At 38.6% G+C, this 24,322-nt stretch overlaps 1 protein-coding gene across 2 annotated transcripts; it reads left to right on the top strand.

Moving 5' to 3' along the window:
• The first annotated feature begins 2,737 nt into the window (after positions 1-2,737).
• LOC115214998 (zinc finger protein 665-like) lies at positions 2,738-15,182 on the top strand. Of its 2 annotated transcripts, XM_036505436.1 has the most exons (3): positions 2,738-2,856; positions 11,338-12,348; positions 12,769-15,182. In XM_036505436.1, the coding sequence occupies exons 2-3, from the start codon at positions 11,742-11,744 to the stop codon at positions 13,512-13,514; spliced, it is 1,353 nt and encodes a 450-aa protein (XP_036361329.1). In that variant the 5' UTR covers positions 2,738-2,856; positions 11,338-11,741; the 3' UTR covers positions 13,515-15,182. The 2 variants fall into 2 exon arrangements, with proteins under 2 accessions (XP_036361329.1, XP_029639969.1); XM_029784109.2 differs by having other exon boundaries at positions 11,338-15,180.
• The last annotated feature ends 9,140 nt before the right edge of the window (positions 15,183-24,322 follow it).

The following is a 24,322-nucleotide window of genomic DNA, read 5'->3' as shown; positions in this document are numbered from 1 at the left end:
ACAAGGCTTTGCTTGGCTTGAAGCTGTAGTAGAAGACACTTGCCCAAGGTGCCATGCAGTGGGACTAAACCCAGAACCATGTGGTTGGTAAGCAAGCTTCTTACCACAAACCCACTCCAACGCCATATGGCACCTTGGGCAAGTGTCATCCACTTGGGCCGACCAAAGACTTGTAAGTTGATTTGGTAGATGGAAACTGGAAGAAGCCCGTTGGGTATATATACATATGTATGTTTGTCCACCACCATCGCTTGACAACCACGTGTTGGTGTGTTTATGTCCCTGTAACATTAGTGACTTGGCAAAAAGAGACTGATAGAATAAGTACCAGCATGGCCACAGTCAAATGACTGAACAAGTAAAAGAAAGAATATATATGTGCAGGAGTGGCTTTGCAGTAGGTAGCTTGCTACCCAACCGCATGGTTCCGACTTCAGTCCCTTTGTGTGGCACCTTAGTCAAGTGTCTTCTTCTATAGCCTCAGGCTGACCAAAGCCTTGAGTAGATTTGGTATACGGAAACTAAAAGAAGCCTGTCATATATATATATATATATATATATATATATATGTATGTCTGCATGTGTACTTGAACACATGCATGGCACACAGACGCATATATATGCATCTGTGTCTACATATATTGTTTGGCATTAGGAAGTGCATTCAGCTGTAGAAACCATGCCAAACCAGACACTGAAGTACAGTAAGTCCTTGAGCTCATCAGATCCTGTCAAATTGTCCAGCGTGGTACATTGACATTAAACTGTGATGATGATACATACAATATAGATGTAAATATAAAGGGTAAAGAACCCTTCCTTTCGATCATGAATGATCATGGGATTGCACCTAGAGGCACAAGTTTGGGCAAGGTTGTTTATGAAAGACTGGCAGTCACCCATGCATATCAGCCTTCCCTCTCCATGCCACTGATGTTATCCAAGGGAAAGGCAAAAGCTAGATACTGCTTGGCACCAGCTGAGTGAACTGGAGCGACATGAAATAAAGTGTCTTGCTCAATAACACAACGCACAGCCTAGTCCAGGAATCAAACTCACTACCTCATGATTGTGAGCCCAACACTTTAACCACTGAGCCATGGGAAACTGCTTATCTATTGAATAAAATCCATTCTGTCTGTCTGTGTGTGTGTCTTCTAGGATCTCGGGCATCATCCATCCGATTGCACTCAAATTTGATACCAATGGTATCAGGGCGTGTATAAGTCTTGAAAAAATTACAAAAATTGATTCCAGGTGAGAATACGATCGATAAAGCTGTGGGAACGTGCATTTGTAAAATCGTTTTTCTTGGAATAGAAAAAAAGTCTTGTTATTTCTTCTTTTGCTGGTGTCTCAAATTTAGATTAAATCAGTGTTTCTCAAAGTCGTTTTGACAAAATTTGGTTTAAATGTTTGACAACTCAGCACCACCCACTGGACGGGGGGCGTTTTGCTTGTTATATATAATTAGGAATAATATTATAATGGTTAATGGGTAGCAGATACGTTCAGGGTATTGAGGTGTCCTCTACATGCTATAAGCTGCTTATTGTTATTAAAAAATCGATCTCATTGCATGCTTTCCATTATATGTATGTGAACACACACATGTACATATATGTATAAATTATGAGGGGAGCTTCAGATCAGGATGTTCACATAAGTTCGATTTCTGCCATTTTGATGGGGATTTTTCCTATTTATTTTTTCACCATGGTCTTGGAAATGAAGGGTGGCATCTTTGTATGAAAAAAATTTTTTTAATTTGATTTTCTTTTTCATACCGATTATGGCTAATTTTGTTTTGCATTACGCACTTAAAAACCATTTGAGAAGCCTTTTTGGTAAAAGGGGGAAAAAAATTGAAAACAAACATTTTCAGATGAAAAAATGTGATTTAAAGGACATTTGGCTGGGATTTCTTGCACTACCCTCGACCACCTTCTTTCTTTGTCACTCTCACATGTCTTTTTTTCAATAATTTTCTCTCTGTAAATATATTTTATGGTTTGATGATGCAGAGGTAACACACGGGTAGGCCATTGCTGGGATTTAAGCAACAAAAAATAAAAAATTTGAATTTTTAACCCCCACCACGAACCAAGCGAAGTCGTGTGTGTGTGTAAGAAAAATATACATTTTTAAAAAATCACTGTGGATAAATCCCAGTCCTGACCTCAGGATCTCCAATATTTAAAAATTATAAACAGAAACAATGGGGGGGGAGGGGGGTTGAAAAAAAATCATAAATTTTCAAAAATTCTTTTTTCATGGAAAAGGCTTCTCCCATGGATTTTAAGTGAAACAGAAATCCAAAGTGCGGGGTGGGGGATAAGGAATAAAAATCTTCAAAAGGTCCTTTCATCATTTCGAAGGCCGTGGTGAAAAACAAAATTGGGAAAAACCCCGACCTAACGGAGAAAATGAGACTTTTGTGGGCGTTCTGATGGGAAAGTCGGCTAATTACAACCATGCTAATTGCATTCCGTAATGAGTTCTTTTAATTTTCTTAACTATATAATACACGCGCACGTTGAGTGTCTCTCTCTCTATGTATGTGTGTATGTATATATATATATATCTCTCCTTCTCTTTAGGGGACAATACAGCATGATATGGGGGTCAGTATGTGTGTATATATATTTAAACCATATATATATATAAGCACATCCATACATATAATACACGCGCACGTTGTGTGTGTGTATATAACAAATAATATATTATTACCCACAATTCCTTTCAAATAAGACATCCGGTTCCGGTGGTCTATTCCTGTTCTTGTATTTTTTCCGTTTATGTAATTCTAACCAGAAATTAGCGCTCCACCCCTGGCTATCCCTCTCAACGAAGGTAGGAACACCATTACGTTTCCTTTGTGCCCCTAAATATACACAATGGAATGTTTCGCCTTCCTCGGCCAACTCGGCCCACATTCCGTCAACTTTCCTTTTGTCCATTTCTACATCTTAATTAATCTTTTCTCTCTCGGGTTTTATTGAAAAATGCAGGAACACTTCAACATATAGTTCTGTCAGACTTTGCCCGTAACAGTTTTTCCTCCATGTCTTGACTAGTTTTCACGTTGATCCGGTGTTTCTCTGGTGATATCCTATTTCCATGTCGGAAAAAACAAACTAAAACGAAAGTATACAGCGGATATAATTGTTTCCCTATTGAATACTTTTGTTTATAACAACGTTTATTTTTATGGACGCATTTTGGTTATAGAAACATTCTATTATACACGATCGAAGGCAGCGAGCTGGCAGAATCGTTAGCGCGTCGCACAAAATGCTCATTGATTCAGGCTCTATATGTTCTGAGTTCAAATCCTACCGAGGTCGATAAAATAAAGGACCAGTCAAGGATCTTTTCCTTTTGAACGGTACATGTCGACACAATTTCTAGTTAACTAAACACTTTAAAACTTCGTATTCTGGTAGAATGTGTCAAAATAAAACATTTTTGGCGATCTTTCGTTACATTTTTTTCTCTTGGCTTTCTTGAGAAAATTGTAATTCGTTTGTTTAATTTTTCGAATTTAACCAATCAATTGATAAAAAAATAAAAAAGTGGACATAAAGATAAAGTAAGGTAAGAATAAGGAGATACAGAAAAATACGTGGTGGTTAGTGATGAAGGTTTAGGATGTTTTTGGTGAGTGTCATAAATTAAAACTTAATTATCTGGGGAACTGTATGGTAGTGGGCAGATGGTCAATTTAAGTTGTATGTTCTAAGTATGGTGTGTGTCTATAAACTTATCTACTTACTCATAAAAAACTGGGAATCAATCAACATATATATACACATACACGCACACACATATAAGTATGTATATGTGTGTGTATATATATATGTGTGCATGCTTGTGCACATATGTGTGTGTATGTGTATGTATACATGTATATACATTTCTAGTACCTCTTTGTCCGAGTGCATAAGGATACATATGCACGTGTGTAGAAATGTGAATGGGTGTACTTGTTTCTGTGCATGTGGGGGTATGTATACATATGTCTATGATTTTGAATCTGGGTGTGTTTGTATATACATGTATTTATGTGCACGCATGTGGACGGGTGTATGTATGCATATATAAACAGCTGTGAGCATGCATGAACTTCAGTGAACCTGTATGGACGCATACATGTCGATGTATGCGTGTGTTTGTTTGTGTATGGATCTCATTGAATATGTGTACACATGTACTTATACATATATACATATATATATGTGTGTAAGGATAGATATATATCCATATATATACATATACGTATATATATACACACACATACACATACACACATGTTCTCTCTCTCACTTTCTCCTCATCCACCTCACCCTCTTGTACTGTCTTATATTCCTCCCCACAACTACGAAACTCTATAAAATGATTAAAATTCCCCACAAAGGAACTTATTTTGATTTGAAAACCCCACTAGAATGGGAGAAAACGCTAATGATCTAAGTGATATGATATATATGTAAAAAATGTAATATATAAATAAATATCTGTAAATATAAACCATCCGATCTTCTGATTACCTCATTTCTTCTAATATATATATATATATACACACACACACATGTGTACTTTATCTTTATGTCCACTTTTTTATTTTTTTATCCTTTTCTATTTGTAGTGGATGCGTGGATGTATTAATAAATACATAAGTGCTTTGTAATAAATTAAAGATTTATTATCACTACATCAATTTGTAAGCAATGTTACACATCGCTTGTACAAAATGCATATTAGATAGTGGTTGCAAATAATACATATTAAAGGAATGCATAATACAGGATACACATTAAAGCAGAATATGTTTGATGGTGTGTGTGTGTGTGCGTGTGTGTAAATCATGCATGACAGAGTCACCTTTCTGATTATTCTTTCGTCGTCCTCATAAATGCGTGGCGTTCTCTTAAACGTTGGTTCGGGTTCTCTCTAGATACCTATTTCTCCGTTCTATTTATAACATCTCAAATAGCCAGAAAAATAGATATACCGCAAGAGTGTTATTGCGTACAGTAGGTCGCTGGTCGTCCTGTTAAACTTCGCCTGACCTGCTCGGGTCAGAGGTCGAAGGGAGACGATCCATCATTTTTTGTCAGAACAAAGAGATTCTGATTTCGCGCCTTTTTGTGCATTGGTATTTTACGACCAATGATTCTTGGGTCTGATTTCGAATCCAAGCTTTGAGAAGGAAGTGCTAATTCTTACACTACTCCCCTTCTAGTGAGAAAGCCACAGAGATCGAACGATATTGGAAATGTATTATTATTATTATTTTTATTATTTTTTTTTTTTGATTGTGTGCATGTAGAAAAAAAAATTTTTTTTACACATTGAACGATAAAAATATGGATGAAAGGTTTACAATTTGTATGTGCTATATGGTGGGCAATATGTATATGTGCCCAGGCAGAATTATGTTGGCGCGTTGAAAGAGATGTGCGTCTATTGATTACTCGACCTACTAGAGGTCTAATAGAGACAAGGTATCTTTCTGTGGCGAAAAAAAAAATCGAGTGATAGCACGCATGAGAACAAGATTTGTAAATGTGTGTGGATATACAGTTAGCAAAAAAATATATTTATGAGAAAGCAAACATTTTGAAGAGAAAACAAAAAATATGTACATGCAAAAATGAAAGAAATGTTCATCGGCAAAGTTCGATTTTGAAATGTTCCGTAAAAGTTCATACAGACAGTTTTTGTTTTCATTTTTTTTTTCTTTACGTACACAAATGTTCTTTGATTTCTCTGGGTGGGTGATGCAGTTATGTGTTCATTAGGAAGATGGATACGTTAGGAGTTCAGAACTTACCCGAAAAACTTGCACAAACCTTGCTGGCCCTCGAACTGTTCTTCCTGATTTGGTGTGTCGGGGTTGTGCAGCATCTGTGGTGTTCGCTGGAGTTGCCGAGTCTGTTTGAGGAAAAGAGGGGACTGAATGTAAGTCCTCCTCGATGAAAGCTTTTTTTAAACGATCAATCGAGACCGTATTTCGTTTACCTCCAATATCGAGGACGAAATACTTGGGTTCTCTTTTGATGACCTTGTAGGGCCCGGAATATGGTGGTCGAAGTTGAGAGGGTATCCCATCATTCCTCACGAAGACATGAGTCCATGTGTTGATATCTTTTGGGACACGTGAAACGACGTTCTGTTGTCTGGGGCCTGAGGGTGATACTTGCGACATGGATGTTCGTAATCGGTGCACATATTGTTGTGGGTCAGGGAAGTTTTGTGAAACAGGTTCGATCATCTGCCCAGGTAAGGTGAGTGTTGTGCCATAAACGAGTTCGGCCGGAGTATATCTCAGTTCTTCCTTAATCGTGGATCGAATTCCAAGGAGGATGAGAGGGAGATGTTCCAACCAGTGAGAACTGTTTGGAGCTGCTTTTATAGATGCCTTGAGTTGGCGGTGAAAGCGTTCCACCATGCCATTTGCTGCAGGGTGGTAAGCTGTAGTGCGGGTGTGTTTACACCCGAGGAGACGAGTCAGCTCGGTGAAAAGGTGGGAATCGAACTGACGTCCTCTGTCTGTGGTAATTGTTGCGGGTGTGCCAAAACGCGAAACCCATTGTGATATCAGCGTTTTAGCGACCGTTTCTGCTGATATATCAGATAGGGGCCAGGCTTCGGGCCATCGCGAGAACCTATCTACGCAAGTTAGCAAATATGAATAGTTCTGCGAAGGTGGCAGGGGTCCAACGATATCAATGTGAACGTGCTGAAATCGTGCATCGGGCTGCGAAAATGAACCGATTGGTGATTTTATGTGCCGGTGGATTTTCGCTTTTTGGCACGCAACACAGCACTTGGTCCATTCTCTGATATCCTTGTTGATACTGGTCCACACAAAACGGGTCGATATTAGCTTTTGAGAGGAGCGAATACCAGGATGTGACAGAGAATGTAGAGCGGAGAAAACTTCTCGACGATATTTCTGTGGTACATAAGGGCGTTGGTAACCAGTGGAAATATCACACCAAATATGGGCTGTGGATGATGGTAGTGGAACATGCTGAAATTTCAGAGATGACGAATTCCGGAGCTTTAGAAGTTCTTCGTCATTCTCCTGGTCAGCTGCTATACGTGCCAGATCAATTGTAGACGTGGTGTGGATAGCATTGATCTGCGCACGTGAAAGTGCATCGGCTGCCACGTTGGTCGTCCCTTTGATGTGGCGTATATCCGTCGTGTACTGCGATATGAAGTCGAGGTGACGAATTTCTCTCGGCGAATGGCGATCCGGTTTGGTGTTAAATGCGTATACTAATGGCTTGTGGTCGGTATATATGGCAAAATTGGTACCTTCTAGCATATGACGGAAATGCTTAACGGCCAGGTATGCCGCCAATAATTCCCGACTGAATGTGCTGTATTTGGTTTCCGCGGGTTTTAACCGCTTAGAAAAGAAAGACAACGGTTGCCATATACCGTCAACAAGCTGTTGTAGCACACCTCCGATTCCGGAATCGGATGCATCAACGAGTAAACATCGTGGGGCGTCTGGTTTTGGATAAACCAACATGGTAGCGCTAGATAACGCTTTTTTCAGGGCAGCGAAAGAAACGAGTTGATCTTCGGTCAGAGCTATATCTGCGTTTTTGCAGGTTCGCTGACGTAGCAAATCCGTGAGCGGTTGCGCTGTTTCAGCGAGGTGGGGCACGAACCGTCGATAGAAATTCGCTAGACCGAGATATTCCCTTAATTTGCGGAGAGATGTGGGTGGTGGAAAATCCACGATGGCCTTGACTTTCTCGGGAAGAGGACGAATTCCATTTTTATCGACTATATGGCCGAGAAAATGAAGGGAAGCAACTCCGAACAAACATTTGGTAGGGTTGATAACAATTCCAAATTGACGTAGTCGTCCGAATAGCAGGTGAAGGTGTTGATTATGCTCTTCGTCCGAGTTACTGGCCACGAGTATGTCGTCTATGTAGGCATAGACGAAAGGCAAACCTCTAGTCACCATGTCGATAAACCTTTGGAATGTCTGTGCCACGTTTCGTAAACCGAAAGGCATACGCAGGAATTCAAACATTCCGAAAGGTGTAGTCACTGCTGTCTTTGAGATGTCTGCAGGTTCGACTGGGATTTGGTTGTATGCTCGCACCAGGTCGATTTTTGAAAAGATGCGAGCTCCATGCAGCAAGCTCGAAAAGTCCTGAAGAAAAGGCACCGGATAGGCATCACTGATAGTGCTTTTATTCAGTGATCGATAATCGCCGCAAACCCGCCAATCGGTCGATGATTTTTTTGGGACGCAGTGTATCGGCGAGGACCAGTTGCTGCTGGAAACGCGGATGATTCCGAGGTCGAGCATGTGCTGGAATTCCCGCTTGACGGCCTGGAGACGATCAGGTGGTAACCTTCTGGGCCTTGCAGCAACAGGTGGACCGCTGGTTTTGATGTGGTGGGTAACGTCGTGCTTTATCGGCTGGTTATGAAAAACTGGCCGGGCGACATCTGGATAATCATTCAGGATGGAACTGTGACGAGTCGTTGTCGTAAGCATTACAGTTGGGCTGACTGTGTCCATTCGAGCGGCTATACCGCGCACAGTAAGCTTGGTGGTGGTGTCGACAAGTCGTCTGTTCTTTATGTCTACCAGGAGACCGAAATGATGCAGGAAATCGGCTCCTAAGATAGGGGTCGGCAGTTTAGCGACGACGAATACCCACTGAAATGTGCGGCGTAGTCCTATGTTTAATGTTAGGGACTGTTCACCGTAGGTTGGAATGGGTGAATGGTTGACTGCCTGAAGACAGACTGATGTCTCTTTTCTTTTTCCAGAAGTGTTGGAGACTGGGATGATGCTGACTTCCGCACCTGTGTCAACCAGGAAACGCGTGCCTGTTACACGATCGCAAACGAAAAACAGGCGACTGTGTGGGTGCGAACCAGGAACTTCCGTCGCGTTCAATTCCTGGCTGTGCCGTTTCCCGAACTGGGTGAGGAAAACGAGCACGGTACCGTACATTTTTGTGCCCGTGTTCCGAATGTTCGGTGGTACCAACACGTGTCATGTGAGTTTCGGGTAGCACTGGGGCTTCGAGACCGTCTGCCATCTCGTCGAGATCGGCTGGTGCTTCGACGCTGGGGACTAAACTTTAGGGCTTGTATTTGGGCTGTGAGAATTTGTATTTGCGCAGCTTGCTGCGTCATTAATGCACGCAAATCCGAAATCTCTGAAGAACTGGTTTGTGCACGGAAAGGATTGGTACTGGGAGCGGCTGGCGTCACCGTTGATACCGTTGGATATCTGTGCGGTACTTCGGCTATTTTGTCAGCTAGCTCCACCAGTTCTTCAAGGGATGTGTTTTCTCTGGTGGACGCGAGAACAACCTGGGTATTGGAGGGCAGACGCTGGAGAAAAAGTTGCTTGAAGATTTTTTCTGGGAGCGTCTCATCTCCGAGAAGCTGTTTCATTCTCCGAAGAAGCTGGGACGGCGTTTTGTCACCCAATTCTTCCGATATCAGAAGCTGGTGAAGTCTTTTTTGTTGGGATTCTGAGGTTCTGTTTATTAACGTGGTTTTAAAAACTTCATATGAAACAGAACCGGGTGGTGCCATGATAAGGTCGCGTATCACGTTCGTTATTTCTGGTGACAGAGAACTGATAACGTGAGAAAGTCGAGCCGCATCGCTCGATATTCTGTGAGAGGCAAACTGTGCCTCTATATGGTGAAACCACAATGTCGGGTCGTGGGTCCAGAATGGTGGAATTTTTAACGAGATCGCCGCTTGGAATGCCATGTCGATGTTGGCCGCTGGATTTTGTTCCGGGAGATTCATTGTTTTCGTCGGAATTTTCAGTTGCTTCGTTGCTGGTGATGTGCAAACTGTAATTCTTCGACGCGGTTGATGAAGCTGGTTCCGGGGAAGGCGCGATTCGTTTTGCGGGGTCACCAAATGTAGTGGATGCGTGGATGTATTAATAAATACATAAGTGCTTTGTAATAAATTAAAGATTTATTATCACTACATCAATTTGTAAGCAATGTTACACATCGCTTGTACAAAATGCATATTAGATAGTGGTTGCAAATAATACATATTAAAGGAATGCATAATACAGGATACACATTAAAGCAGAATATGTTTGATGGTGTGTGTGTGTGTGCGTGTGTGTAAATCATGCATGACAGAGTCACCTTTCTGATTATTCTTTCGTCGTCCTCATAAATGCGTGGCGTTCTCTTAAACGTTGGTTCGGGTTCTCTCTAGATACCTATTTCTCCGTTCTATTTATAACATCTCAAATAGCCAGAAAAATAGATATACCGCAAGAGTGTTATTGCGTACAGTAGGTCGCTGGTCGTCCTGTTAAACTTCGCCTGACCTGCTCGGGTCAGAGGTCGAAGGGAGACGATCCATCATTTTTTGTCAGAACAAAGAGATTCTGATTTCGCGCCTTTTTGTGCATTGGTATTTTACGACCAATGATTCTTGGGTCTGATTTCGAATCCAAGCTTTGAGAAGGAAGTGCTAATTCTTACATATTTTTATTTTTCGGCTTCATTTTTTCGCTTCTTTATCTTTATTTGTATTTCCTTGCTATTTTTCACTTCTACACTACCACAATACAGCTCCAGAACTTTAGACCCCCCCCCCCCAACACACACACACACGCGTACACGTAGGACATCCTTTGTATCTTTATATACTTTTTTTTACATCTTTACCCTTTTATTACATTTTGCACTTACTATTATCCTGTATAATCAGGTTTAGATTTATACATATACTTCTTCCTCTTTGTGATCCCAACTTCATTAAAGATTCACCCCCTTCCACTTCTTCCCTCTTTACCTCAACATCCAACCTCCTCATTCTTTATCAAGTGAAAAAACGGTATGGACGTTTTGGTGTCTCGCTATGCCATATACAGCTGTGAAGATTTGCATTCCCAACGAAACTCTTTTTCCCAAACTTCTTCTCAAACCTGCTATAATGTAATACATGTCTTTGGTGTGGTAATTGTACACGGCTGAAGAAGGCTATTGACATACATGTTACATCAATTATGCATTGATATAAATTGTCCAATAAAGCCAGAAACATATGTACTGCTAAATCCTTTGCATCCTGTTTTTCTTTTGATAAATATATATATATATATATACATATATGTAGTTCTTTTTGGCGCTGTTTACTACCCTAATTAACATCACCCATTTCAACCACATGTCCATGTGACTGTCTTTCCTCTTTCTATCTCCATATATTACCCATGTCTGTTTTGCTGTCTTTTCAATGCCTGTGACTTATACACTCTTCACTAATGACCTCTGCTGTTATTTATTTCAGGGTATCTGGTGAGACGACAGACTGAAGACTAAAGAATGACATGATCAAGGATATAAGGATCTTGTTTATGTAACTTCACTTCTATCAATATGAATTATTTCTTGTTAATTGCAGTTTACTCCATTATGACTGACTCTGTATAACTTTTTACACTCTTCCTGTGATGGTGTCACAGCAAAGTTTACTGAGACGTTCCTCTTTCTTACATTTATCTATTTATGGCTTGGCCGTAACGGAATTATTTCTGAATTCAAGACTGAATTACAAGAAAAATATTTTTGTCTTTCAGCTGAGACATAATCAAGTTTTGAAGAAAATAGCATTTTTGAAAATTTTTAGTAGAAATATATCTCTTGAAAATTACAGAGGAAACGTAGTTTTCTATTTTATGAAGATTCAACAGTATGGAAGAGAAACTTAGTGAAAGTCAGATACATAAGGAAAAAACACCTGATAGTAATGATGTCTCTCATCAAACAGGAAAGATGTACAGGTGTGATGTCTGTGGAAAGTCTTTTAAAATAAGAAAATATTTCACTCAACATAAATTGATGCATACAGATTCAAAATTGTTTGGCTGTGATATATGTGGTAAAAAATTCTCTTCGAATGAATATTTATCTAACCATAAACATCTTCATACAGGTCTGAAACCATACAACTGTAGTATTTGTGGCAAAGTATTCTCACGAAATAGGGATTTATTGACACACAAACGTATTCACACAGGTGAGAAGCCATTCCATTGTGATATTTGTGGTAAAACCTTCACTGTAAATGGTTCTTTATCTGTACACAAACGTATTCACACAGGAGAAAAACCATACCACTGTGATATCTGTGGTAAAAGCTTCTCTGCAAGTAGTTCGGTAACAACACACAAGCTTATTCACACGGGTGAGAAACCCTATCACTGTGATCTTTGTGGGAAAGCATTCTCTGTAAATAGTAGCTTATCTAAACACAAGCGCTTTCACACAGGAGAGAAGCCATATCACTGTGATATTTGTGGTATGACGTTCTCTCAGAGTTCTAATTTAATGGCCCATAAACGTATTCATACAGGAGAAAAACCGTATCACTGTGATATTTGTGGTAAAAAGTTCTCTACTAATGAATATCTATCAAACCACAAATATATTCACACAGGGGAAAAACGATACCATTGCGATATTTGTGGTAAAGCATTCTCCCAAAGAGGTAATTTGCTTTCCCATAAACCTCTTCATTCAGGAGAGAAACCCTACCAGTGTGATATATGTGGTAAACATTTCTCTACAAATCAGTATTTATCTAACCACAAGCGTATCCATACAGGATTGAAGCCGTGCCCCTGCGACATTTGTGGTAAAGCTTTCTCTCGAAACAGTCATTTGAATGAACACAAACGCATTCACACAGGTGAGAAACCATTCCATTGTGATGTTTGTGGTAAATCGTTCACTATAAATGGTCATTTAACTAAACACAAACGTATTCACACAGGAGAGAAACCATATCAATGTGGCGTCTGTGGCCGGATGTTCACCGATAGTTCTACTTTACTCACTCATAGACGAATCCACACAGGAGAAAAACCGTATCACTGTGATATTTGTGGCAAATCTTTCTCTGCCAATGATTCTTTATCCAAACACAAACGTATTCACACGGGAGAAAAACCATATCGTTGTAATATCTGTGGAAAAGCATTTTCTGAAAGTAGTTCTGTATCAACACATAAACGTATTCACACTGGTGAGAGGCCATATCACTGTGATATCTGTGGAAAAACATTCACTGCTAGTAATTCATTATCTACACACCGAAGTATTCACACAGGAGAGAAACCATATGAATGTGATATATGTAGTAAAGCTTTCTCACGCACTTGTAACTTATTGCGACATCGGCGTCTTCACACAGGAGAGAAACCATATCACTGTGATTTCTGTGATAAAACATTCACTTCTAGTACTGACTTAAACACACACATACGCATTCATACAGGAGAGAAACCATACAACTGTGATATCTGTGGTAAATCATTCTCTCGAAGTGGTCATTTGTTGAACCATAAACGCATTCACACAGGTGACAAACCTTATCACTGTGATGTATGTGGTAAGGCATTCTCTCAACAAGGTCATCTTCTAGCCCACAAATGTTTACACAAAAGAGTAACTACTCCTCTATGACATTTGTTAATGTTAATCAGTTAACTCGGTATAAACAAATATGTTTGTAGACTCTCTTACCACCCTCCTCCTCCTCCTTTCTTAACTGGGCTTGGGACCAGCTAGGGCAGAGTTCCTTCAAAAGTTATTCTTAAGATAACCATCTTCGACCCCATCATCAACACACTTCAACCCCTTCCCCCCACACAATTTGTCTTGTCTTTCTGTCTTTCCTACACTCACCTCTGCTCTTAAGATTTGGCTGGTTTCAGTTGAACTCCACTCAGGCCCAGGCCTTCCTCACTCACACGCCTCTCCTCTCATCACTCATATTGTTTAGCCATCCTCAACGGCCACACTCAACACTTCATCCCTAGAATGACAAGAGACTTCATTAAAACTTATGAAATATCATCACTGGATATTATTTACATAGTAGTTTTTTTTTTATATCACTGTTGTTTAATGTTGTTGAAATTGTTTTGAATATTTTAGTTTTGTTATGTGAAATGAAAATAAAAACCTGGCTATAATTGCTACCTCTATAAAGTTGTTGTTGTGTTGCCCCAAGTCAGCACTTAAAAAAAAAATTTTTTTGTCTCGTCTAGAGGAAAGGATTGTATTCATGGCTTCTACGAGACCCTGAGACCAACGAAGTTGACACTTAATGTTCTGCTTGAATTGTTAAAAGAATTGATAATGTGGGGAGGTAACTCAAGACAGACAACATTCTGAAAAGGAAGGAGTTTGCATAATGTTTAGTGTGTTGTCCGGTGTGCAAAGTGGTTGCGTTATGAGAATCAAGAGTATGAGTGAGTTGGGAGGTTTGGAGTGTAGATGGCATCAGACAAGTCAGCTCTGAAGACCAGCTAGGGTAGCGTTCCTTTAAAAGTTATTCTCAAGATGATTAAATCATAAGATTACAGACATCTTCGACCCCATCACCAACACACTCCAACCTCTTCCTCACACATAATTTGTCTTTTTTGTCTTTCCTACACTCACCTCTGCTCTTAAGATTTGGCCGATGAGCAGAAAGCACAGTAGCAGCAGTTGAAGAGGCAGAAAGAGGAGCCAGGATATCTGAAGGCCAGAAGTTGGGTGGTGTTCATGAGCAGTTGCATGCCAGTCTGTCAGGTAACTTTGGAAACTGTTGAGGATATCTATGTGTTGTGTGTGTAGTAGCAGTCCTGTCCCAGTAGTACTTCTTCATTGTGGCTGAGGCTTTGTACAACATCAGTAATTGGGGTGAGCTTCTAAAGTATTTCCTGGCTCTGAAGAGATGGATCACTCTTAGTTATGTTGAAGATGTGTGTTCACCAGCAGAGATCCTCAATGATGATGAAGCCCATCATTAGTATTACTCATGATGGTTCTGGTTGTGTGTTGTACATGTTTGGTGAGGTGACTGTTTTCTTGATAAACACAATTTCATTATCATTGCTTTAATGCCTGCTTGTCATTGCTTACCAGGAACGGCTTGAATTTATTAAAGCAAATTTTCTGTGGTCAGATGCTCTTCTTGTTGCCAACTCTCACTTGTTTCCATGCAAGATAATATTTTCCCATGGCTGGGCATATTTTTGGAGCACATTGGGAATGAATGGCACTACTTGTATGACAGTTGCACTCATTTACAACTACCACACAATGTCAAGGCAAGTACAAGGAGATACAAACATACACATATACATATGTATATGTGCTTGTATGTATGCATTTATACCCTTTCACCCTTTTTACTTGTTTCAGTCATTTGACTGTGGCCATGCTGGAGCATCACCTTTAGTCGAGCAAATTGACCCCAGGACTTATTCTCTGTAAGCCTAGTACTTATTCTATAGGTCTCTTTTGCCAAACCACTAAGTTATGGGGATGTAAACACACCACCATCGGTTGTCAAGCGATGTTGGGGGGGACAAACACATAAACACACACACACATACACATATATATATATATATATATATATATATATATATACACGACGGGCTTCTTTCAGTTTCTGTCTACCACATCCACTCACAAGGCTTTGGTCAGCCCGAGGCTATAGTAGAAGACACTTGCCCAAGGTGCTACACAGTGGGAATGAACCTGAAACCATGTGGTTGGTAAGTAAGCTACTTACCACACAGCCATTCCTGTGCCTATATGCACACAATTCTTTCAGCATCTACCATATCCTCTCAAATACGTGGGTTGACCAGAACTATAGTAGATGATACTTGCCCAAAAGTTGGTTGGCTTGGGACTGTAGCAGATGACACCTGCCCAAAACTTTGTGGTTGGTAAGTAACTTTCTTAACCACAGCCACACCTGCAGTGGTTGTATTTTCTCTCTTTTGAAGGTGACACAATCAGTTTCAAGACCTCGTTATGGTGCAAGAGCATGACATGAGGTGTCGAGGTTGCATGTGGATTACACTTTTAGTAGAAGGTTAGGGAAGAGTTAGGGGCCATGCCGTGTGTATGTGTAGGAATGGGCATTGTTGAGTTAGTGGCATGTAGATCATTTGATGTATAGGAGTTGATATTATGGATCAGAGAGTGTTTTATTTGTCAATACAGTGTAGTATGACCTGACCTGAAACTACTGATATGTAAAATGGTCGAAGCCCATAAACAAGCAGAGATTTGTGTGCCAGACATAGTCAAAATTTTTACTAATGTCAGTCTATTCATTGCTACTTCCAAAACTTCAAGGGTGAGTGATGTAGGTGGTGGTGGGAGAGAGTAGGCCTCTAGTAGATTGGCCTTTTATTTTGAAAGCCATACTGATAGACATTAAAGACAGTGAGAGAGAGAGAGTCAAGGTGTTGGAGAAAATTGTTAATGGTTGAAATATAAGAAGGATAGTAAGGCCAGAGGAGTTAACTTTTTGGAAATGAGACACTGAAGCATGTTTCCAAAGATTGAAATATATTTCTGTGATTGAAGAGTGGTGAGGATAAGAGCCAACTCTGGGATGTATTTGTTTGATGCTAATATCTCTTAACCCTTTCAATTTGTATAACAGAACTCTCTATTACAAAGATGTTGATTGTAGAAAGGCAAACAAATGCCATAGGAACTACAAAAAATACAATGAGTGAACAATGATTGGTAATTATGATTCTGAACAAAAAGTTTATGCTTATAATTTGAAAGTTTAAGAGTGGAATCTTTTTTACTGTTAGCTTAAGTTGCTGGTTGTCATTTTTTGTGCTGCCAATAAATAAGTAAATAGCATTATTTTTTCCCCTTTTATGTATTAAAGCATCAGTATTATATATCCATCTATAATATATATAGAATATAGATTGTATAGTCTATATTTGTTTTGACAGGGTTAACAAAATATAAATGAAAAAAAAAAAGTTTACTAAAGTAAGGATTTTATTTACTTTCACTTTTTTGTTTTCACCTACATTGTAATATCAACAGAAAGGGTAAGATATTTTTTTCCAAAAGGATTGCTTACCAACCACATGGTTCCGGGTTCATTCCCACTGCGTGACACCTTGGGCAAGTGTCTTCTACTATAGCCCCGGGCCGACCAAAGCCTTGTGAGTGGATTTGGTAGACGGAAGCTCAAAGAAGCCTGTCGTATATATATATATATATATATATATATATATATATATGTTTGTGTGTCTGTGTTTGTCCCCCCAACATCGCTTGACAACCGATGGTGGTTTGTTTACGTCCCTGTAACTTAGCGGTTCGGCAAAAGAGACTGATAAAATAAGTACTAGGCTGCCAAAGAATAAGTACTGTGGTTGAGTTGCTCGACTAAAGGTGGTGCTCCTGCATGGCCACAGTTAAATGACTGAAACAAAAGAGAAAACCCTATTTAATACGTTATTGATATTCTGATTTGGATACTGGCAACAAATTGATTAGAGGCTACTTTAAACCCCACTCCTCTGTTTCCATATTTTCTTGTCTTCAACTGTCCAATACAATCATGAATCCCTGTCAATCTCACTTGTCACGGTGTGGTGTCTACAAAAGATAAAAAAATAGTCCCTTTGTTAAGGCCAAATGTTAAACAGCCACACACAAAACAAATGATTGGGGCAGTTTGGAATAGCTGTCATTATAGGAATGAAAAGGGCAAGGAATTGTGTAGTATTTCTCTGCTTAATTGTTAGTACTTTTGTGAATTATGAATCTGAAAAAAAAAAAAATCCTCCTGAAATCTAATTTTTTTATTTTACATTTCTGTTCATCCTTTCCCTTTTCGCAATATTCCAAAACTCTACTAGGATTAATTTAACCTAACAGCCAACCACATGGTTCCAGGTTCAGTCCCACTGCGTGGTACCTTGGGCAAGTGTCTTCTACTATAGCCTCGGGCCGACCAAAGCCTTGTGAGTGGATTTGGTTGACGGAAACAGAAAGAAGCCCGACGTATATATGTATATATAAATGTATGTGTGTGTATATGTTTATGTGTCTGTCCCCCCAACATCGCTTGACAACCGATGCTGGTGTGTTTACGTCCCCGTAACTTAGCGGTTCGACAAAAGAGACCACTTACAAAGAACAAGTCCTGGATTTGACTTGCTCGACTAAAAGGCGGTGCTGCAGCATGGCCACAGTCAGAATGACAAACAAGTAAAAGAGTCATTAGTTTATATATTAAATTTTAAGGGAAATAACTAGGTAAAGAATTATTAAAGCGACATAACTCTTGGAGATATCCGCTGAAATTATAATTCTTGATGTTATATCAATTCGAGCTGGCTTTGGCAGAACAGATTGAAGTGTCGAAATACCGCCTCTCCCAAATTTCCCTTATGCTGTTAAAAGAAGTGTGTCATCAACACACATTCGTCTGGAAGTAGTTGTTCTCCATTAGCATATTTACGTTCTTCTTTGCTGGACCGTATTAAGGATAAATTTACCGTTTCAGATAAGTTTTAATTTCCTATAAATTTTCAAACCATTTTCACTGTTTTAGATCTCTTTTTCATATTTTGTTTTACTTTTAAGGACTTTAAATTCAGTCACTCCCTGCACTTGGGACTTTTTCAATTGTATTTCAGATGTTTTATTAAATGCAGTTGCTATCGTAACAGCGGGCAGTAGATGACACGCTGCAAAAAATAACAAAATTGGTCCGTAACTCAATACAAATGAAGAAATAACGTAAAACTAGAACCTTGTTGGTTAACATAAGACCACGTCTGGTTCAGTAGACTTACGTTTATGCTTTTAAGCCACGAAACAATCCGTCTTCAGTCACTACATAATTTAAGATGTCAAGATTGATTTGAGGAAGAATTTGATGCTAATTTTAGTCGGTGGAACGGCCGCTCAAAACTTTTCTGCATTTTAGAGCAGTATCAAACGTCCCACAGACATTGTTTGGCTTTCGGGTCAAGATGTACCATCACTGAAGATAAGATGCTGGGTAGTATCACTGAATGTAAAACTACGTGATAAAGAAGCGAACTTTTTGTTATTAGCTTTATTTTTAGTAGTATTGTTTGTATTCTTGATTAATTTTTTAATAAATGATTTGAAGTAATTTTTAGTATTAATTTTTGTTTTATACGTATCTTTACTCAAATAGATGGTTGTAGAATACAGATCCTATACTTGTAATTTTAACTGTATATATTCGTTTTGATGTAAAACTTAGATATGTTTCGACCAAAGATTGGTCCAGGCCATGTCTAACTTAATAGCACCACCTGACAGGATTATCTAAATCCTTTTTAAGTCAAGTTTTGTTTATGGACCATTCAAGTAGTGAGTTCTTGTTGAGTAAGTTATATCCAGGTATGGGTGGCTTATCTGGTATTCCTTGAAGAAATCTGTTTAAAGGTGATGGGATCCTTTTCCTCTTTGATCAGCTTTGGGACAATGTTAAACAAGGCAGGGCCTGTTGAGGAAAAGAAATTATGTCGTAGTGTACCTATATGTTGTCATCCTGAATTGAGCAGGGGACGTACGGCCCGTGGTCCCAGCTTTGGATGAACCTTGAAACTAATGTTCAGGTCGTTTGGGCAATGCTGGCGGTATATTCCCCACATCGTACAAATCATGTACCGCTCGCAGCGGCGCTCAAGAGAGTAGAGTTTCAAAGCTTTAAGGCAGACACAGTAATCGAGATCAGTCATGCCTTCAATTCATTTATTGAGTGCCCTCTGGGGTGATTCAATCATCGAAATGTTTTGTTTTGTATGTGAAGACCATAAGGGGCAGCAGTATTCGAAGTGTGGCCGTAAAAAGGAGGAGAAAAGTGGAATGATGTGGTCAGTAAAATAAAAGAAAGAGAATAAAGTTCACTAAAATAAGGATTTTATGTACAATAACTTTTTCGTTTCCTTCAAAACTCCATTCCAATTTTTGTTTTCACCCACATCATAATATCAGAAGAAAGGTAAAGTTTTTTTATTTATTTCATAAGGCCAGTTCCTATTTAATAACCTATTGACATTCTTACTTGCGTATTGCTGAAGAATCAATTAAACATTCCTCTTCTGTTTCCATTATTCCGATTGCTATCAATTTGCATTTGTTCAATAGAATCTTGAAATCTTATCAATCTCTCCATTGGCCTGCAAAAGATGCGAAAGTTGTGCCTTCCTTCCGGCCAAACCCTAAACACATGCATACGCGCGTACGCACACAGAACATTTGCAATAGCTATCACTGCTCTTGGGGAATGAGAAGAGCAAGGAAATGGTGGTAGTTCTTCTTCCATTGTTCGTAGTTTTTGTCTTTCATGCAACGGGAATCACATTCCAGTAAAAAAAAACAAAAAAAAACGATTCTGGTTTAAGTGCGGCATAACTTTTTTTTTTTGTTGAAATTATTGAAATTATCAGAAAACTTTTGCGCATTTGTGTTCTACACAGGAATTCATATGGTTCTTTAATTCTTTTACTTGTTTCAGTCATTTGACTGCGGCCATGCTGGATCACCACCTGTTTGGCTGTCAGCGGCTTCCAGCGTGAATTTTCTCTTCGAATTGATTTAATATTCAGTGTAATGATACTTTTATCGGCTAATTAATGACGTGAAAGTAATTTTCGCTAGAAATCAATAAATAAAGAGTTATTAGTAATTAAATTTTGAAAATTTTGGTAATTTTAACCAATCATAAGTCACAGACACATTCATGTCTGTTTCGATAATAATGAACTGGAACATGAGAACTCTGTTGCCTGTTGCCATAGTAACAGTCTCTGAAATTCTGCGAGGAAGCACGTGTTGACAGTAGTCTTGTTTACAACCTTCGAACAGGGGAGGTCAGCCGCTTCACCTTGCTGGTCAGACATCTGCAGACATGTTTGGCGATAACTATTAATATCCAGTAACGCTGCCGTAATCTCCTTTAGAGAGACATAGTAATTTTAATATTTCTATTATTGAAAACAAGTGGATGTATTCCACTGAAACTAGGTAAATAAAATCTTCGAACAGACGGTCGGTAGCAACACCTGCTGGGTCTGACTACGCTGCATTGATAAAGGGCAACAACCTTGAAACATGCCTGCAGATGTCTGACCAGCAAGGTGAAGCGGCTGACCTCCCCTGTTCGAAGGTTGTAATGGACGCAGGTTCGTGTGTCATATAGCTAGCTAGAGGCGATGGTCTCTTGGAGCTAATCAACGACAGCTTTAGTCTTATATTTATGGACTGCCATATTAGTTTGGCGATAACTATTAATATCCAGTAACGCTGCCGTAATCTCCTTTAGAGAGACTTAGTAATTTTAATATTTCTATATATATGTGTATATATATGTATATATATGTGTATATATATGTATATATATATATGTGTGTGTGTGTGTATGTATATATCAGGTCATCCCATAAGTTATGTCCGAATTTTGAATAAAGAAAACAAATGATCAAATGTTATATTTAACCATCAATGTACTTTCCCTGATTATCTACGACTTTCTTCCATCTATTTACAAGGTTTTTAATCCCATCAATGTAAAACTCTTTTGGTTTCAAAGCGAACTCCGAAATGTCAGTTTCGACCTCCTCCTGGCTTGCGAAAGTTATGTCTTCCAAATGATTCTGTAAACTACAAAACAGATGGTAATCTGAAGGAGCAAGGTCTGGAGATGTAAGGTGGATGAAGAATTTTTTCCCAACTAAGCTCTTGCTATTCGATCTTCAAAGCTTAGTTCAAATGCTTTAATTGTTATCAGTAGACTTGAGCATTGATTGTTGCATTAGGTGGTAACAATTCAAAGTGAATTACTCCTTTGCAATCCCACCAGATAGAGAGAAGAAACCTTTTCCCATGAAGTTCCCTTCTCGGTTGTGGTTGAGCCTTTTCCCTTTTACCAAGCCACTGTTTACGACGTTTAACATTTCGATAGAAGATCCATTTTTCGTCACCAGTCACAAGTCTATCGAAAAAGAGTGAAATGAGTTCGCGAGAATGGAGAGAAGAGCAGATGTCAACTCGGGATTTGCGGTTGCTTTCGGACAATTCATGAGGCACCCATTTTCGAAGTTTAGGAACCTTTCCAAGTTGTTGAAGATGACGATGAACAGTTGTATGGTTTGAACTAAGCTTTAGTACCATTCTTCAACTGATAATGCAGGATTTTCTTCAAATAATACCTCAAGGAGCTTATAATCAAACTAAATTGGACGTTGTGTTCGATCTTCATCCTCAAGGCTGAAATCTCCACTTCTGAATTTTGCAAACCATCTTCTGCAAGTTCTTTCATTCAAGCATTTCGCCCCCTAAACTGAGTGTGTGTTTCGAGTCGCTTCGGCTGCAGAGTTTCCTTTTTTGTACTCATAAAGCATTATGTATCTTAAATGCTCTTTGGATACTTCCATGCTAGAAAGGGTTTTAATCAAAGAAATTTTAAATTAATTTAAATGTGCACAAATGCATAAAAATAATTTAAAATTCCATTAGACATTCTAAAATACTATTAAATTTCATTCAATTTTAGAAAAGATAAAATAGGACAGAACTTATGGGATGACTTGATATATATAGCACTCTACTCGTTTTCAGCGTAACGTAAACTCTAACCCTAAACACCGGGTGTGCGTATTCTTTACCTTCGCTATACATACATACATACACACACACACACACACACACACACACACACACACACACACACACACACATACATACATACATACATACATACATACATACATACATACATACATATGTATATATATATATATATATATATATATATATATATATATATAATATATATATATATATATATATATATTATATATATATATATGCATATATGGGTACAGGACGTAAAAAAACGTAGACAAAATGAGAAACGAGAACATAAAAAGCAAAAACTTAGAAAACGAACTTTTCTTTCCGAACAACAAAAGAAACAGGGAAACGAACCAGGAACATAAAAACATTCCCTTCAACAGTTGTCCCTTGTTTTATCTACTCCGCGTTCCGAAGATCTATGTTTTTGTGTTTTATGTTCTCGTTTCTCATTTTGTCTACGTTTTTTTGATGTCCTGTACTCATATATACATGTATATGTAGGTATGTACATATATGTATGTATATATGCATATATTTATATATTATTTATATTATCATATGATCGAACGCCACGCATCCATTTCCAAGTAAGTTTTATCTATCTATCTATCTATCTATCTATCTATCTATCTATCTATCTATCTATCTATCTATCTATCTATCTCGTTTGATAGTATTCATTAACAGATCAGCTCCTAGGTTAACTGCTTATTTTATTGTGTTTTTGACAAAGTTTCGTTTTAATTTTTGCACACGGAGTGTGTAAGACACCCAGCTTTCGTCTGGGTGTGTTTTCCGGAGGGGATTTTGCCCCTAGGGGCATTTTCAGCCTCGAATATATATCAAAATTTTTGCTGCAATAACTTGTTTTTCTCACACAATGTCGGCGAAGCGTTTCTCATAACATACAAACGCTGTTCTCTCTCTCTCGTTTGCATTTATTCTTTACGTTCTACATTGTCGGAGTTTTTCAACTTTTCAAACGCCCAACTTTCGTTTGAGTCTTTTTTAAATATAGAATTCGCCCATAGGGGCATTTTCATCAATTTATTTTTCTTTTTCTTGGAAAAAAAAATAACGTCGAGAAATCTTATCGCAGAAAAATATTCTACGAAGATTTCCCTGTTTTGGAAAATACAGTCGACAAGGACGCTGAAAGAAAGAAAGATAAAACTGAAATCAACACCACCACCAACATAAATGATAGAACTAAAACTGACACAAAGACCATTAACAATAACAAGAATAACAACAACAAAAATGAAATAAATATTATCACACCCAATAGTGAAGATAATATTAACATAACAGAAGAAACAGTACATGAAAAAGCTAAAACCAAGAATAATTCTGATACAACAACAACAAAAACACACAACGACAACAACTGCCAGAATAGAACTGTGAATTTCGCTGACACCCTGCGTCAGAAAAAGAAATTATACAGTTCACAAATGAAGAGTTGATAGAGACAAGATCACTCTTCACAACCTCAAGGCAAGATTTAATATTACATACACCACAACATATTAAAGAAGAAATAGAAAAAAAAACAATTATATATAGAATTATTAGAAAAAACAAAAAAACAAAACGGAAGTAGAGAAATGCGTGATAAAAATAATGAAAATAAAAGAGTACATAAACTGGGGTCCCCAGTTTAATACAGTGGTGGTTCGCTTCCCTAACCAGGAAGTGGCAAAAGCTCACTCTACGGAGACTTTGCAAAATGATGAAATCATCATGATACCATATTACAAAGGACAAAGAGTGAGCAAAATTAGAATAAAAAATGTCCCGACAGAAATACTACCCAAATG

This window comes from Octopus sinensis, linkage group LG8, assembly GCF_006345805.1.
Source record: "Octopus sinensis linkage group LG8, ASM634580v1, whole genome shotgun sequence".
NCBI lineage: Eukaryota > Metazoa > Mollusca > Cephalopoda > Octopoda > Octopodidae > Octopus > Octopus sinensis.
The sequence above is the reverse complement of the archived record's forward strand: the minus strand, read 5'-3'. Positions and strand labels throughout refer to the sequence as shown.

What these genes read in the sequence shown, in the direction of transcription:
- LOC115214998 (XM_029784109.2), top strand. Translation starts at nt 11,742, where the DNA reads ATGGAAGAGAAACTTAGTGAAAGTCAGATACATAAGGAAAAAACACCT.